At 37.2% G+C, this 19,137-nt stretch overlaps 1 protein-coding gene across 1 annotated transcript in view; it reads right to left on the reverse strand.

Moving 5' to 3' along the window:
* Positions 1-19,137, reverse strand: part of LOC103971663 (uncharacterized) — a 63,016-nt gene that overhangs the window by 10,064 nt on the left and 33,815 nt on the right. Inside the window, exons 15-31 of the mRNA XM_009385739.3 lie at positions 18,696-18,791; positions 18,493-18,600; positions 17,479-17,592; positions 17,274-17,357; positions 15,256-15,384; positions 8,272-8,470; positions 8,054-8,194; positions 7,903-7,946; positions 5,810-5,893; positions 3,275-3,343; positions 3,092-3,168; positions 2,937-3,006; positions 2,507-2,656; positions 1,189-1,254; positions 715-859; positions 561-625; positions 413-478 (exon numbers count right to left, since the gene is read on the reverse strand). Of these exons, the coding sequence (XP_009384014.2) occupies positions 413-478; positions 561-625; positions 715-859; positions 1,189-1,254; positions 2,507-2,656; positions 2,937-3,006; positions 3,092-3,168; positions 3,275-3,343; positions 5,810-5,893; positions 7,903-7,946; positions 8,054-8,194; positions 8,272-8,470; positions 15,256-15,384; positions 17,274-17,357; positions 17,479-17,592; positions 18,493-18,600; positions 18,696-18,791 (1,707 nt within the window). The remainder of the gene's footprint in view (positions 1-412; positions 479-560; positions 626-714; positions 860-1,188; positions 1,255-2,506; positions 2,657-2,936; positions 3,007-3,091; positions 3,169-3,274; positions 3,344-5,809; positions 5,894-7,902; positions 7,947-8,053; positions 8,195-8,271; positions 8,471-15,255; positions 15,385-17,273; positions 17,358-17,478; positions 17,593-18,492; positions 18,601-18,695; positions 18,792-19,137) is intronic.

Genomic DNA, 19,137 nt, shown 5'->3' on the forward strand with positions numbered 1-19,137 from the left:
TAGCAACACATTTTATGCTCTGCACTGTTGTTTTGATCATCACATGTCCACACAGGCTGAACTGTATAGTGCTAGAAAGGCATTGAAAAATGCCATTCTGATTGTGGCCAAGGTACCAATGTATGGCACAACCAATTTTGAAACGTGTCAATCAAGCAAAAGTTTTGTAGAAAAAAAATGTCATTCATCTCAACACCATGAAACTCTCTAGTGGCATTTAGAGGAAGATCCCCATGGGTAAATGTTGACATGTAGAGAAAATAAATTAATTCAGCAGTTCGAGTTCAAGTGGCCTTGAGACTGATATGGCACAAAAATTCATAATGCCAGAAAAATATTCACACAAAATGACAATCATTATAACAGTGTAATCAGAATTATACCAGGTATCTCAGAAATTAATACATCATACCTTCAGTGAATCAGACATCTTAGAACTGAAATCCCGTGCAGCTTTCATTGAGTTCACATAGTCACTCTGAAGTGAGAAACAACAAAACATGGAAGTTCCAAGAGATAACAATTAGTGATGCTAAAATAGTTTTGACCCATGGTCTTACTTGTTTATTAAGTGGCGTATGATAAGTACGAAAAGCCGATGCTTCAATTATACCACTTTCATAGCCTGAAATACACATAATCATGAAATTTGTCTTAGCTAAAGTATTAAACACTTTGTCCAATGACAAAGAAGGTAGACAACATAGTACAGACCAGAGAGATCCACACTAGTTGTGTATGCTCCTTTACCACCCTTCGCACAATTAGAAGATGGCAAAGCATTGAGAAACCAAGGAAGCTTTTCCCTGAATTGCACTGTTGATGGTCGACCATCGTGCAAATCTAAATAGCGGAAGCACTGAAAGCACAAAATATCGTTAGTTTTAGAACATCCAATAACTGGATCAGACCATTTAGGATACAATGTTTCAGAAAATTAAGCTCCTGAAACAAAGTAATAATAATTTGATAAACTATTACTATAGTATCAATTAACATCAAGTTTTAAATTTTAATATTATAAATGATTGCTTTGAACTGAACACTGCAAGTGTCATATCTTAACAATTTTTTAGGTTAACGAACCTTGTCCATCTTACTCTCACAATGGGTGCTATTTGTTATGAAAAAACTGGCTGATGCTCACAGCATAATCAATAAACTTATGAAGATGGGAAGATGTCATACCGTAGTACAATCTTTGCATTCTATCCCTAAGGTGCATGATCCATCATTTGGCTGGCAACAAGGAGGCTGAGAGCAAAATAATCATGTAAGCATATAAACTAGTTCAAGGATGATACATCTCATAGAAGTTTCTTCTAATAGTAATGATTGTCATAAAAACCAGTGAACACCAAAAAAAGAGAAATCATCCACAAAAATTGAAATTTTTGACAGAGTTCCCATGCTGTTCAATATTTAGCCAATGAAAGAACATTTAACTGCTAAACAATCAGATCGTAGCTATATTTACAAAGTACAAAGTACAAACAAAAACAAGTCAGCTCTAATCTTTTTCCCTGAATAGTTGACTCTAGCTAAATCAATAGGCCAATATTTAGTGACAAACTAGCACCCGACTGGCACTGTCAGAAGGGAATCTGGAGTAAGTTTACTGATTAAAGCCAAATCTAATCAAATTCGAATAAATTTGTGTATGGTATATTATGAACTATGTGCTCTTTGCTTAATATGATTGAGTTTATGCCAGCAAATAGAAGCTATAGATACATGATATATACAGCAACCATGGTCAGCTATCATTGAATTGAAAATATAAAAAAATAGAAAATCCAAACAACTAAACCAATCGCTAAACAAGTTCCTTTACTTTAGCTTCAGATAAATAAAGCTGAAGGCCTAGGCATGGTGAAAGGTTTTCAGTTTCGGGTACCAGACCTGTGCCAGTTGGGACTGGTACGTAGTCTAGTCCTTTTTTGATGCTCTAACACATGGGCAGAAGGTGGCCAGCAGGGCCAGAGAGGGGTAGGGGCTGGAGCCGACGGGCACTATGACAGGTGATCGGCATGTGCAGACTTCAAGAGAGAGAGAGAGAGAGAGAGAGAGAGAGGTCCTGGGGGCTGTGCGTTGGATTATTAGAATTAAAAGAAAACTGTTCACTTCAAAAAAAAAGAACCAGGCTAATCAGATTGTAAGCTCTATTTTCAAAGTGGACCACTGGTTCAGGATGGTCCGCATGTCAGTAACCTGCGCATCAGTATGTACAAGGTGGATTGGTAGAACCATGATCTCCACATTATTCCTTTATGTCATGATACAACAATAAATGCAATGAGCTACACCATATGTATAAATCGATAATCTATCTACATCCAAGTGTAAGAACACACTCCATATATGTACACAACAACAAAACTACAACGAGTGAATAGGGGAACTAATAAGCTTACTGGTAGACCTAGTAAGATCAGTAAAATCATTTTTACTCTGAATATCATAAATACTCAATTGCAAAGCAAGGCAAGTTAAAAAGCCATACAACCTGATCATCAGGAGGGCAATAGCTCCCATTCACAAACTCCCGACAGCAACTAAATGCATCTGGGGATAACCATATAAGAAAATCATCAAGCCATGAAGCAGCAGGTTTAGCGATATAACTTGATGCTGGTACCAATGATGCTTTTGTAATCTGCTTAAGAGTACATCATAGAAAATTTTAATTAGGCAATAATGGTTTGCCAAGTTCAACATGATCACTAGAAGCAGACACTACAACCCCTTAAAAATCAATGAAATATTCAAAGCATAATTGGCATTTAATTTAGGTTTAAGTCAGTGACGAGAAAATAATTCATTAACAGATATGTTGATTAGTTAATCCTCAAGAAACAGAATAAATTGTACCCTACACCCATCAATGCACTAGTTTTATCTGTAAGACAAGATTATGATGATGAAAACAATCAAACCTCATTCAAAAGAGAATTTGAATCACATTGGCTGATTGAGCATATTTGGTTTGTATTTCTTGCTTCCAAACTGGAAAAAGAAAATTAAAAAATAAGGTTCAAAATGTGATGACTATCCTATGGCACCGTTAATTAAAGCTATTGAAAAAAAAAACCTGTAGTTGAAGTCCTTTACAACAAAGTATAACGGTGGTCCCACTCTGAGATACTTTGCAAGATCATCAAAATAATCCTGAGAATGGCACAATAGCAATCATGTAATTAAGTTGAGAACAATGAAGATTGTGTATCTTGCTTCGCCAAGGTAAGTAAAAATAGATAATACTCCTTGAGTGCACCTGGAGATATGAGTTACGAGGAAGGACAACTTTCTGCTCCAAACCAGGTTGAACTCGAGTACATAGTGCCTTACATATTCCAAGGAATAGAAAAGAATCAGTATCCACATAGGAGAAACTAGTTTTCATTTGTTGATTGTTAGATAGCAAAAATAAGATCCAGATACACAAGTTTGGCACCATGGATCATTTTTGTTGCAATACATCAAAGGAAATCAAATTATTACAGTTTGCAGTCAAGAATTTGGAAAAGAACTTGCATAAAAGATAGCATAAACAGAAGATAAATGTATGAATACTTGATGACAAAAGAGAAATATAGCAATGTCCAACAATAAAACAAAAAACACGGCAGCAAACAAAAAAAGACATTGGAAAAAAGTCAGCATATACACAAATTAATTATGTTTGCATTAGGTTAGTTACTGGAGTCTTATTATTGTGACAAATTTCATATGTTTTATAAACAGCACCAGTTCATTAATAACAACAATGTACAAAAGGAGAAAACAAATTAAATTATCTTGAAGCAGACATGCAGAGGTCTGACACTCTTCCAAGCAAGTTAAAATCTAACTCCAACATGCTAGTGAGAGGTTTCTGTTAACCAGAGATTGTTTACTTTATGATAGGAAGAAAGCCTGCACCAAACAACTCCTTTATGGAAACTTATGAACAGTCAAAGAACGGCAGTCAGAGAAAGGCTTACCAGAAATCTTGTACATGATTTATCACCAAAATATATAATGGAAAAATTGGTCCTTATCTTAAGGAGTTGTTTGAAAGAGTATACACGAGGGCTTACTGTGCATGAAAAAAAGACTGGCATACAAGGAACCATGCCACCTGTCTCACTGTCTCACCTGTAATATCACTCTCCTATTTTGTAACAAGACTAAGCCATAACAACAAACAAATTATCCTGTTGCTGTTACCAACAACTGAAATGAATCAACTTAAGTCTAAAACTCTAAATATCACTATACATGGAAACTTGCACCGCTCCACCCAACACTCAATATGCATCAGCCGATGACTGAAAACAACTCTTCACCTAACACCTCTGAGAGTATCTAATCCCTTTCTAATTGTTTCTTGACACAATGGTAGCTTGGACCAATTTGTGACTTGATCTGACTCAACTGAACTAAAATTTCTTTTAAGTCAGAATAAGCAACCAGCACCCATCTCTGATCTTAGATTAGGATATTTCTACAGTGCAGCACACCAATCAGTTCTTCACTCTCATTTCATCAGTTCACCTATTTTATCCTCAGCTCAGGCACACTCCTTCCCATGGTCTGACAAGCATCCAAAGGTTTATGAGGTATGTCCTTTTTGGGTCTCTCTCTCTCTCTCTCTCTCTCTCTCTCTCTCTCTCTGTTGCTTACATTCTCTCTTTTATTTTTAACTTCACCCCACCAGCATGCCAACATTGACACAATGACATGCTGAACCATGCTGACAACACATGCCAGTCTATCTGCAAGACGACATTGAAAATGCAGCATGTGAGCAAATATCCTAAGTTTTAAGTGGAGCATTATCAATACTAGGTTTTATGAATACAAAGATCCTTGTATGGAACAAGCAAACTAAAAAGAAGAAAAAAAGATAGACCACTTTTGCTTCAAAAACTAAAGACATTAAAAAGTTCATGATATCAGCTGCTAGGCTCAATAGTTAAAGATCAACAATGTGTATCATTTTGGACTATCAAGATTAATCTCAAACTGTGTCCTATAATTACCTAAGTGCCATACATCTGCGAAGTTTCAAGGCACATCTGGATAGTATCATATCAAGCTAGACAACAATTCAAGGCAGTGCCGTAGGCATCCACAAAAAGAAATCCAAAAAAAGGCACCGTAGTCGTCCAGAATTTAGAGCTAATCATGGAAAATGGTGTCCTTTCAAGGCTTCTGTGCAACAGTTGGGAGTTGCTGTAACTGCCTTGGGATAAGGAAGCAAAAACAGAAAGAAACTCGTACATAATTATTTGCTGAAAAAAATCAGCAGCATAATAGGAATTCTGACACTGAAAAATACAAATATGAAGTTTCAAAACAATTTAAACAATAAATAAAGCAATAGAAGTAAGAACTTCAGTATCGTAAGCTCATGTAAGATATCCAAAAAAGAACACAGCTTACTGTCAATAAGATGTTTGGTTTTTTCCATAATGACCCCATAAAGGGGCTAAATCATGTGCAAATCTATAAATCTAAGAGGTGTTTTGATGCACAGTAGAACATATAATGAGCAATAAGTACTAGTAGTACACCACATGAAAAAAAAGGCAACTGCAAACATTGGCCAGTATCGTACAAACCATAAACCTCAACCTTTAAACAGTCTTTTAATTCCTCGGCACAATTTACAACATGCATAATGTCTAATTTTATTGGAAACATTCAATCAAAAAATGTATCATCCAATAAGAGACTATAGCTCTAGTGATGCAGTTCTTCAACAACTACCAAGTAACTAAATCAAAAAATTATACACAGCCTATACTGTTATAGAGTAACTCACAATGCTTGCAAAAGCAAATCCAACAAAGACAGCTATTACAATAATTTTAACTCCCCGAAGGCTAAGAAGAGGTGCATGAACTTCCTGCAATATATCAATGGAAATCCAAGGAAATGGTTACTAAAATCAGGAAATACTAACCAAAGACCAAACGAATTCAAACTGGAAATAGAAATGTACAAGCCCAACATTATTTATATAAAATTTCATAATCTTTTAATGGTACAGCACACATTCAAATCATAAACTGACTGGTAATGTAACAAAAGCATACATAAATGAAATATATTTAATAAAAATCTGATAGAAAAGTGATTTTAACAACAAAGAAATTGGTGAATCAGATTTGAACAAATTTTCTAGATACTCAGTCGTCCTATTGTAGATTCATCATGACAAATTACAAGCATATTGTTCAATGAAACCCATCTGGACAAGGAATCATCAGTACAGTTGGTTGTCATAGCCAACAAACTGCTACTGGCTAACAAGAGGCTAAAGCGAGTGGCGAACAATGAATGGCAGCAAGAGGCTAAAGGCACTCACATTCCTAACGTTTTGATTAACCGGGTTGGCGCAGACATGTTTTGGTGGGTCACAGCAGACCACCCAAAATGGGGGCAATTCGCATACTAGTTCATGCTCGGCCCGAACTAGTACATACCATCCATTTCGTACTGGTCCGAGCGAAACATCCTTGAATACTACTTTAGGATAGAGTAAAAGTTGAAATATTTTTTTTTTATTGAGATTCAACAAGGGGTCATGTACTTTATAATATTTACAAAAGATTGGAATGATAGGATGATTTTTATGCAGTCCTTACATGCAATATAATTCAAAGTTATAAAATTTCAAAGATTTATTTTATTCCAAGGAATAGATTCAAAATTAAACTAAGGAATAACAAATATAAAAATAAGGGATTTATTCATAAAATTTATGAAAATATCAACTAATCCGAGGGTGACTTGTTGCAATCTAAGACACAAAAAGAGACAGATATGGAACTGAACTAATTCTGTCAATTGATTTTTTCTTGCTGTCATATTTTGTAAAATTGAAACTTAGGTATGTGTTTCTCAACGTATGTTGCAAAAGAAAGTGATATGATTCACAGTTACTATTTGATGAATTTCATATTTGAAGCTGCAAAAGTCAAATCCCCGCAGCCTCCATGAAAGAGTGATATCCTAAACCACTAACTGAAAGGTCAGCATGATCATGATCATATTAATGGATTTATATATGTATCTATACATTCAAAGATAAGTACATTGACTAGGGTATGGTTACTCCATTGCAATCAATGAGTCTGAGATTTGAGTCACCAAAACAACCTCTCTATATTAGCATGGCTGCATATATTGACCCTCCCCAAATCCCACGTTGAAAGGAGCCTAGTGCACTGGGTAAATACATTAGGTTTGAGTTGCACAAAGAAAGTGTTTTCTCATCAAAGTTGGAAAAGGAAAAAAAGGAAAGAACTTTGAAGAGAAAAAGTAGTAAATAATTCGGAAAATGAAAGTAAAAAAACAAAAGAAGAACAAATCATTATTCTTGACTGGGAATTTGAGTAAGGAGTAATTCTCTGTTTGTAGGGTTTTTCAAACAAACTTTTAAAAATCAGAAAGAGTTTAAATCTTTTATCCAGTTTTTTCAGAACTTCTTAAAAATCAGAAAGAATTTAAATCCTTTATCCTTACTAGGAATTTGAGTAAGGAGTAGTTCCTTGTTAAAGGGATTTCTGAATGAACTTTTAAAATTGGAAAGAATCTCATTATCAGTGTGCAAAATGCTTTTTGCTTCCACAAATTCAGTTTTCATCTAAAGGATTGTTCACACTTGCTTGGAGGTAGAAGAAGTAACCACAAAAAAGCAGAAAATCATGTCGCCATATATTGGGAGCAAGAAATAAGCAGCATGCTTTCCCATAGTCTAAGTCAAGATTGGTTTAACGTTTGGTGTCAAAAAGAGAAAAAAAAATTTGATGTTGACAAACCTAAAGGAATAAAAGAAAGGAAATTAAAATTAAATCTAAACACATGTCCACTGATACATTTGTCAAATAAAAAGGAAGTACAAGACTATACCTTCATATAACGTGCAAGCAGCCCAGGATCTTTTTTGACAGTACCTAAACATGTGTAAATTTACAATATTTCATGTGGAGTATGAAAAAGTTAGCAAGAGATGCTTGTTAATGACAAAAGATTGAGACAGTCGCCACTTATTATTACACACCTTCATCAGAGATCTTGCTTGATTGAAGTTTAATACATGGAACACAATCTACTCTGTCATCTTCAGCTCTTAAGAAGTCAAAGATTATCAGCGAGACAAAAGCTGTTACTTGCAAAAAGAAATCCAATAACACTGCCAGTGCTGCACAAGAAAAGTCATAATTAATTTAGACTCGCATTAAACTTCTCAGGAAAGAAAAGGAGGTATGACAATCAGACCAGCAAACATGGAGAAAACACGGCATGCTGGCATTGGTATAAAACTACCAACAGCAAAGGCCAAAACTTCAGACAAACTAGCAAGGGTGATGGATGGCCCAACTTCCACAAGTGCATTACTTATCCGTTCTTCTAAAAGCAACTCACACGGTTGGCGTTTGACAGCATGGACAAGGATACACATGTTATCCACTCCAACCTGGTACATATCACAGATGACAAGCAGTAACTAATAATAGTTCAAAAAAGCAAATACTGAAAATGGAAAAACTGAAAAAACATTGAATGTTTTGCTAGCTCACAGAATGTTAGTATTAAAACCATAAAATAAGGGGAAAATGCTATGAAAATAGAAAAAATGTATATATGCATGTTAATTATTTGGACTCCAACGTTTGACCAGGAACCCCATTTTAACAGCATTAACTGTTTGAAGAAATGAAATTTTGAGGAACTCAGTATATAAAAGACAACAAAAAGGAAAAATATTTAATTTCAAGAAGTGAATCTAGTGGTGACCATCTTCCATGGATTCAACAGTACCTTCTAAGGAAACTATGTTTTGGTCCTCGAATAGATAATATGAGATGGTATCATGGTACAAACCTTATAATGGCCCTCCACTACAAGCCTTATGTAGATGGGGATCTGGTATTTTCTGAGTCCTTATATAAGGAACTACAAAAGAAATTTTCTCAACAAAGATGTGAATTAGGAAGGATTTCTCACAAGCATAATCAAGTGTGACAGATGGGGGTTTTTTGTAACTTCAAAAAGAGAAATTTGGGGTCTATCATTGTAAAGGTGAATATGCTCATACTATGTTAAATTCAACAGGTTCCATATTCATGAAATATGAATTCTCACCAGCTGAGTGTGGACAGAGAAAGGTTGTGAACAGAGAAAGAACACATACAGTGTTGAATGAAAGAAAATATTTGTCAATATTTGAATCATCCTATAGAGTTAGTCGCCATATAAAGGATTTCACTGAAAAGTGGATCAATTTCATGCTTACTCAATAGAGCACTTTGAATCGTTTATCACATCAACCTCCATTCATCAAAAGAGAAATTTATTGTGGATTTCAAGTAAAAGATATATCACCATTTCAATGATTTGGAACTGATAAAGCCTACCAATTGTTTTCTCCTGACTCAAGTTCTTATTTAGGTAAAAGGAAAAGTACATTCACCATATTTCGGATTAGAAAGTTTTCAAGCATAAAGAATTAAAGATTTATGTCCTATATGCACATAAGAAAAATGTAATGATTAGATTTAGAATAATCAAGGGGGTAGGTGGAATCAGAATCTTGCATACCTAGTGAAAAACAATAAAGCTCTAATGTGGAGAAGATATTAAGTCTCACTAATCAGGAATGATCAAACCCAGTTCAAGGCTTAAGCCATACTCCAATTTAACTCAACCCCAGTTCGAGTTGTACTTCAGTTCAACTCAACCAGAGTTCGAGTCAAACTCTGATTCAGTTCCAATTTGGTCGAACCATGCTTAAACTCAAATCCAAATTTAGGGGTCAAATTGAACCCATCTAGCTCAATCCGAGTTTGACTTGGATTGGAGGGAGAGTTGGCCTCATAATTGGAAGTCAAGTTGGACTCTTACTGAAAGTCCAACCTAGCTAGGAGTCCTCACTCATTCAGCTTGGAGTCCTCTCCTCCAAATCTATAAAGCCAGGGGTGTGTTAGACTCAATGAAGCATCAAAAGCCTGCAACAACAACTTCATCAGCAAGGAAGACATCAAGAAGCCAACCTTCAGCTAGCCCTAAGGAGAGATCAACAACCAGCCTCCAGCTACCTCTAAGGAGAGATCAATTTCTTCATCCATCTGCAGCCTCTTCTTCCTCAACTCTAGCAGCTGCGGCAACTCCAATAGAAGCTACATCTACCAAGAGCCTCAAGAAGAGATGTAGGTGGTTGAGGAAAGAAAAGGAGACAGCTCGAGGCAACTACAGATAGCAACCTGCAGCCTCAAAGATGTCAAAGTTTATGCATGAGAAGTCCGAGCTTTATCGCTTATGAAGTACTTTCAATAGTTCCATGTTTAGGTACTTAATAATAACAAAATAGATTGTTTTCCCTTTTGGAATATCGTCTTCCTGCAATAATCTTCTCGAATCCTTGGTGAGACGTAAATCTGCTCAGGGAAAGGATCAAAATCATCGAGTCCTACTACCAAATATATCACTCACGCAAGGTTTGTCATCTCATACCAGGCATATTGATCTACGACTGAGCCAGTCCATACAGATTGGTACTAGTGTACCGATAAATGGTGCATTGATATATACCGAAGTGTCACGGACTTAATTGGTTTTGCCTAAGTCGTGCGACACCCTTGCGTGTCCGTCCGCAAAGGTCAGTCTCCCCGAAGCCTCCCATGATCCCTTAGGATCCACAAAAGAGAAAATGGATTAGAGAAAACGCCTCACTGGGGACCCACAAGCAAATATTTCCGAGAACACTTCATAGATAATGCAAATTAGAAACAGACTTTACAAGCTCTGAACAGTTGCACAACAAAGGGTTAAAATAGTCCATTACAGACCGAAAATCTCTCACAAGTGTCCACATGACACAACCTTTATTTACAAGCCTAAAGCGGCCACCAACCCAACTAAAATGGGACTATTAAGCCTTCGTTCATCCCTCTACATGCTGTGCAAAGCATGAACATACCAAAAGACACGGACATACATAAGCATTACATCAAATATCCTGTTTAGAAGTTTGTCCGTGACATTCTCCCCCACTTATTCCTTCGACGTCCTCGTCGAAGCCTTTGCCGATACTGCAACTCCTTGCCTTTGGTAAGTCTTCAATCTTCTGCTCCAACTGCAATGCGCCTCCTGGCTCCCAACTGCTCTCTGCTGCTGTTTTTGAGTAGTCGAACCTTTGATCCGCCATGCTGCTTCCACCATTCCACGGATCAGCCCTCCCTTGAGTCCGATCTCCAAATCGACTCCAAGTGTGCCTTCATTTGTGTTGTTTTGGGTTGCTCCCCCACTTGATCTCGCAATTCATCGACCAATGCATTATCTCAAACGAGACCATGCGACGACTCCTCACCGCTCGCTCGGTCCATTGAGCTTCATAGAGTTGTTGTTTTTGAGGTACTCTTCCTCAACATGTGCGATCTGTTGTACATGATTCTCCCTCTGGAGAACCGAGATCTATCCCTCCCAGATAACTATCCCGTTGGAGCAACATCTCTCTACGCTTCTTTCTCTCTGAAAGTTTCGAAGACCACCATCCCCTTGGATTACTCCGATTTGCTGAACAAAACGTGCATTGTTCTACCTCCTGCAAATGCACTTGCTAGATTGTGACCTCACGTCAATACAAACCCCGATGCACTACTCAAGGCCTAGCAACATGCTGAACTTGCTGCACACTTCAGCCTCCTATAGACGTATCCTTCACATGCCAAAGAGAAAGTTTTAATGCTCCATGGCGTCGAGTTTCGGTCGCCTTGGGATGGCCGCGAACATTCCATCGTCCGCATACAAGCCTATGCATGAGTACCGAATTCTTCGAGTTAGCAATTCCCCTCACCTCTGTGAGCTTTGCACAACTCTTTCGGTCGCTGAGCAACTCATTCCACCTTGCATGGTCTCATTCTTTACCAAGCGCCTCGCTTGCCTTGAGCACCATCAAGTATAGTTGTCAACGTTGAGCCGTAGTTCAAACTCGGCCACCCCAACCTTTATGTGCTCCACATTCTTCCAAGCTTGCCTATTCTCGTGGTGCCTCTTGCGCGAAGGGTTGGCATTCCTCTGAATGTCAATCTCAAATGCCTGCTCCTCCGAGCGACTCCTTTTCCCTATATCTCTATGCCTATTTTCCCCCAAACGGTAGCGCGTGTGCTGACTGCCTCAATGCAGCCTCGCTAGGTCCCCCACGTTTGCATGCTAAGTGTTTCTATGAGTGCTTGTCCCGCTCTGATACCATCTGTCACGGACTTAGCTGGTTTTGCCTAAGTCGTGCGGCACCCTTGCGTGTCCGTCCGAAAAGGTCAGCCTCCCCGAAGCCTCCCATGGTCCCTTAGGACCCATAAAAGAGAAAACGGGTTAGAGAAAACGCCTCACTCAGGACCCACAAGCAAACATTTTCGAGAACAGTTCATAGACAATACAAATTACAAACAGACTTTCCAAGCTCTGAACAGTTGCACAACAAAGGGTCAAAATGGTCCATTACAGACCGAAAATCTCTCACAAGTGTCCACATGACACAACCTTTATTTACAAGCCTAAAGAGGCCACCAACCCAACTAAAATGAGACTATTAAGCCTTCGGCCATCCCTCTACATGCTGTGCAAAGCATGAACATACCAAAAGACACGGGCATACATAAGCAGTACATCAAACATCCTGTTTAGAAGTTTGTCTGTGACAGAAGACTCAAAGAGGAAGGTGAATAAGGAGAAGAGGAATAATCAGATGGTGATAAAGGAACGGGAGGAAGAAGGGATGAAGGAAGAAGGAAGAGAAAGGAAGAAGAGGATGTAGTGGAGGAAGAGGATAAGGGAGGAAGAGAATGAAGGAAGAGGAAGGATGAGAAGAGGTAGTGGAGGAAGAAGAAAAAACAAGATGAAGGAAAAGGAAGGAAGAGGCGAAAGCAAAGGGAGAGGAGAAAGAGTAGAGGAGAAGAGGATGGGAAGAATGCCTAAAATCAATCGTTTTGTATCACTTCGAGCAAAATCAAAATCCATGCTCTTAAGCATGGATTGTGGTACCATCTGATATGGTACAAACCAAGATTCGCAATACCGTACCATACCGGTATTTCGACCTGGGCTCAGTACCGGTACGGTACGGTGTACCGAGCACTGTAGCACTGCTACAGTGCGGACCGGTACCGAGCGGTCCGCGTACCGCTGGCCTGTCGGACCGGTACGTACCGCCCGTACCGGGCGGTACGATTCGTTATGGCAGACACTGGTACAAACCAAGGTTTTTAATTTCATATCGTACCGACATTTCGAGCTTTGTTCGATACGGTATGGTACGGGAGTACCGAGTAGTACACCAGGGTGTATAGCTCGATATATATGTATATATATATATATGTATATATATATATGTATATATGTATATATGTATATATATATGTATATATATACATATAAGAGGCGTATGCTACCTCGGTGACGTTGCCTCCTTTTCTTCTCCTCGTCAAGTCAGACGAGGAGAAGAACACGATTTCTCCTCGTCGGTGTTTGGTGAAGATGTCGAACACCGCAGACGTCTCCGGCCTTTGGCACGACGCGACAAGGAGAAGAACACGGTCTTCTCCTCATCTGCGACGTTCGATGAAGACGTCAAAGGTCGCAGACGTCTCCGGCCTTCGACGCGATGCAATGTAACAAGGAGAAGAATGCGATCTTCTCCTCATCTGCGACGTTCGATGAAAACGTTGAAGGCTGCAAACGTCTCCAGCCTTCGGCGCAATGCGACGAGGAGAAGAACGTAATCTTCTCCTCATCTGCAACATTCGACGAAGACGTCAAAGGCCGTAGACGTCTCTGGCCTTCGACGAAGGATGCGGCGAAGAAGTCGAGTCGTCGTCTCTTCGTTACCTCCTGGATCGGTGTCATTGAGGGAGGGTGGCGTCGGATCGAAAAGCGTCGAGGTTCTCCCGATTCTCCCTCTTCCTCTCCACTCTCACTCTCACTCAATATCATTCTCACTTTTTCTCACACTCAATATACCTAATCAGATATTAGTAAAAATCAACCTCATGATTTAGATAAAAGTGGGATTAGAATTTGAGATCGATCAAATTGCTCTCCAATTGAAGGTATTTGACTTCTTTCTATGTTTATTTATCATTTCCTATAATGAGAGGCTTATTTAGGATAATTAAGCATGATTAAGACCATTCTCTTATGTTTAGGCCTAATTATATCTATTCTCTTATGTTTAGAGATAATTAGGCCCAATTAAGGTCATTCTCTTATGTTTAGGTCCAATTAAGATAAAATTCAATTTTTTATCCTAATAACCGAGAATTTCTATTCATTTATGCTTAAATGCTCCTTATTCTTATTTAAACATAATTCATATATGAATAAATTAAGAATAAACCCTAAAATAAGGTTTTCTTGAATTTTGGGCCTTTATCCGGCCTGCTTTGATATTTCATGTTGACACGAAATGGCTCCAAAGTATACTGAGTGTAAACTTGCATGAGATTTGCCAAAGTAAATTTACCTTATGTAATATAAGCAAGGTTCGTCGTATCGTACCGTACCGACGTTTCGACCCGGGCTCGGTATGGTATGGTACCGATGTACCGGGCGGTACATCAGGGCGTATCGAGCGGTACACCATGGTGTACCGAATAATTTTATATTTTTTATATTGTAGCACTGTAGCAGTACCTGGCGGTCCGCGTACCGATAACCTGTTGGACCAGTACGTACCGCCCGGTACGGGCGGTACGCTTCGGTATGACAGACCTTGAATATAGGTAACACATTCATAAATTATTCTGGGAAATATATATACTAGGCATATACCATTTTCTTTCTCTCTATCAAGAGCCCTAAATCTTTATTGATGCTAAGAATTGCCCATTAGGGCCAAAGGATATGCCAAACAAGTGAATTTGATAAGTTTATATGAAAAAGGCCCTTCCCTTAGTGCAGCCACAAAAAAATTAAGTTCTGCGAAGCTTTGGAACAAAAGGTTGAATTACACATGCAACAAAAACTTTAAAGAGAACTTGGCAATTAGGGAAATTCATTTTAGTTCAAAATAAAGAGTATGGCTACTAGCCTGTAAAGAAGATTCCTCATGGAACTAGGATTACTAGAGAATTTGTAAAATATACTGAAACTTAGATCAACAAAATACACTTATCTTTAAAGTTGAATTTGCACCTTTTTTATTATAAAGTGTTAAGCTAGTACTATGAAACAGAAGTGATAATGAAATTCTAAAAGGAAAGAACTTACAGCCAAAACAAGAAAAGGAATCACTTCCATTATGATGAGGGTAGACTTGATACCAATGGCACTATAGAACCCGACTGACCCAAGAACAGAGAGCATAACCAAAACTACTCCAGATAGGCCAAGAAGCAGCTGGAAACATATTAAATGGGTGTCACAGAAGATAAAAACCAAAATGATAAAGTAACTTAGATTGACTAGACTTTTAAGCTACTATGAAGTTTGAATAAATGAAAACATAGATGGCAACCTCCCATAGCACCCAAAAGTTATGTGCACTGCCTGAAAACTATAAATTTTATGTAAATGTACAAGTATCTAAAACTTAAAGGCCATAAATTACAAATGCCAGGCTGTCACATCACAAAAGGCAAGTTCCTTCCCATAGGCATAAGTCACTGCTCACAGTACATGAATGGCTGTGTGTTGCTCCAAAATGTTGAAGCACAAGCAGTGTTGATTAAGGCCAGCATATCCTTGTGCATCAATAAAGCATTCATGCTAAACAAGCTCATCAACATAAATTAGGCTTGATGCAAAGAAAAATTGATGGCACACACATAAAACCTAGCATTTAATCACAATATAGTATCAGAGTTTTACTTGTATTCCATGAACATGTATATGCATTACTATCACTTGAGATTAAAGAGTTATTTGAGCGCAGTCATATGATAATAAATATCTAAGGCGAAATAGAAGAAATAAATAGGCAATGTTAGCACAAAATGAACACATTTGACCAAATTACCAGGTTAAAAGGTACTTTAATGTGTTGGGTTTTTGTTACAAAACGAAAAGTACAGAGTTGGTTTGATTGGTTAACAGTTTTAATATGATCAAGGACTGACTTTTAGAGTTTATGACTTGTGCAAATAGGTGTCAGGCCAAGCAAGATGTGGTCATTAATAACATTTTGACTGCTCTCCTCAATTTTCCCACTCTTGTTATCTCTCTCACAAGACTCTTGATTATGTTTGAATTGAAAAAAAACTATGATCCTATCATTAATGTGATAAAACTGTACACTTTTCTCCATAAATTCGGTCAAAGAATAAACCAAGATCATTATCGGCGTGAAAATAAGACTAAGCAAACCGTTGAAGGCATATCACAAGCAAGACAATAACACAGATGAGTCAATTCAAGCACCAAAAGAGACTAAAATAGCAAGCAGGACTCTATTGATAAGTCCGAGCTATGACTAATCAAAATTATAAGGAAAACCCAAGATCACAGGTTATATGCAGGCCAGATAAGTCGGACGGTCAAATTTAGATGTTATCAAAAGTCAAAACACAAAACTACTGAAGAGCAATTCCATATTAGTTAGAAACCTAATGAAAAGTATGCTTGCAGAAATAGACATGAGAGAAACGAACTACTACAGCTGTGACATCAGAAGAAGCACAGAGGAGGTACAAAGTTATTATTAAACCTAAGACAAAACTCAAAAAATTATGTAGTGTAATCATTTCATATAGAATTCGCAAAAAGAAGAATTGTTTGCAACAGAATTTAAATCTTGGTGTTTCAGTAACCGATTGGACTGGTATGGTACCACCCAATATCACCAAAAATAAAATAATAAAAAAATATCAATCTGTATATACTCCAGTATCCTTGGTCGGACAAATAAATATATCAATCTGACAAATACCACCCTATATACTCCAGTACCCTTGGTCTGACTAATAAATATCAATCTGTATTGACCAATACATTCGAAATTTGGTTACTCAGTTTGCAGCCTCAACTTCAAATATTGTTCAATAAGGAGCAGGTCAAAGGATCAGCATTGCATTGTCATCATAATTTTTATAATTTAATTATTTTATTAAAAATTAGAAAAGAACAAAAGTGCAAAACTAAATCTCAATATTTGAATATTAACATATAGAAAGCCATTTTTAGAAACAAAAAGTAAATCTTCATGCAACCAAATAACTTACATAAATAACTTAAAACACATGAGAGCAACAAGGAAGATTTAAGAAAGAAAGAATAAAGAATGATGATACCTTAGAAGAAACGAAAAACGTGGACAAATGACCTCTATCTCCCAGCATGATGGATATGTAAGCAAACATTACAAGGTAGCTCACCTGTACTCAATTCATGAAAGATACAGCATAATGGACTTTTTCAGTACTTTGTGGATCTTTCTAGTATACATAGAGATTTTTGAGCAAGAAAGACGGAAACTGTTTACAATGGTACACTTACAATTATAGTTATCACATCAGCTGTACTTTCCCTTTTTAGTTCTTCTTGAATAGAACTTTCTGATGAAAAAGAAAGACTAAGATTTTGTGACTGCACCATTGGTACAAGCTCATCCTGTTATTGTTAGTACAAACATTGTCAATGTCGATCTAATATCACAAAATAACAATATAGATGTTCCATTCCAAGTTTATCCACAATTACAAAAACAGCATAAAAGAGACATGAACACACAATAATGTGAACCAACAAGCAAGATGTACCCACAGAACATTGTGAATGTCTAAATATAAAATCTAGTCATTACCATAAATACCTGTTAACTGTAAGTTTATTTTGCTTTATCATATATACATCCTTATGCTGTTTTTTTCTTTCATTTAGATACGTCATAAAAGTTAAATGCTATAGACTTATATTTATTCCTCAAAAATCAAAACAATGTGAATTAAAATTTGGCTACCACTTTCATGAATGTGATTGTGCCAACAGCTTATTTTGACCCTATATTTATAGTGCATGTGATGTGTGACTGACCTACCACTGATAACTAGGGTTGTAAGCATCAAGTGTTACACTGTGAGATAAAAGTCAATAGACCAAGATGCTACTGTAAAAAGTAGCACTACAGCAACTTAATTGTTCAATTTTTTGTATGCTTAAGGCCTATAACTTAACTGATGTTATGGACACATTAACTCTCAGCATAATGAGGAATAGGACTACTAACACAGTGACAACAACATGGTAAAAGGCTACAGAAGTCCCATATCAGAACCATAGAGAAGGAATCTAGTATGAGAAAAATGCATAACAAATAATAAATTGAAAATGGAAAAAATCTAGTATAACAAAATACCAGTTTACAGCAGTAGGTTCCATGTTCATGATAAAACATAATCCAATAATCATACTAGAGTCACCAGCAAAGAGATGACTTAAGAATACTGAAGATATCACTGCCTTAAAGAACTATATAGCATTATAATGGAATTCTAGACAAGGAAGATTAACCTGTATCAATCGAATGAAAGCCTTCTCCCAAGCAACAGCACTTCTGTACTCGGTGCTTGTTTCGTCAAGCTCATTGTTCACAGGATAGGTTATTACAAAAGCTGAGGCCTGTCCAGAAAACCATTCAAATATTTATTTACTCATATTCGTATCTGTCTAAGTTAGAGGCCTCTCCAGAAAACAGAAAGAAGCTAACGAAGTACCTCAGAGTAGTTATTTCCAGAAAATCCCCCTAATGCTGTGCTTGGATCAAGAGGAGCATGAAACGCACTCAGGCAGTTTTCGGCAGAAGAGAAATGCTGAAAATTGTGTAATCTCTTAATTATAATGAAGACATCAGCCAGACTCAATAAAAATAAAATTTAGAAATTTTTAATCTATTTGAAAAGCTTGTATTGACTCCAGAAAAGTATAACTGATGAATAAGATCCATGTAGCTGATGCTATATATTTTTTATCCAGTTGTTATCAAGACAGCACTTTTCATTCAAACCAACATAGAGCAACCAAAAGAATTCAGAAAAAAAATATATATCAAAAATAGAAAAATTAATACTATAAAATATAGATTATGGTAGTAAATGGATTAGTTACTAAAATCTGCAACTTAATAATCAAACTAGATCGCAGCTTATCCCCTTCATC

This window comes from Musa acuminata, chromosome BXJ3-11 (genome assembly GCF_036884655.1).
Source record: "Musa acuminata AAA Group cultivar baxijiao chromosome BXJ3-11, Cavendish_Baxijiao_AAA, whole genome shotgun sequence".
Lineage (NCBI taxonomy): Eukaryota > Viridiplantae > Streptophyta > Magnoliopsida > Zingiberales > Musaceae > Musa > Musa acuminata.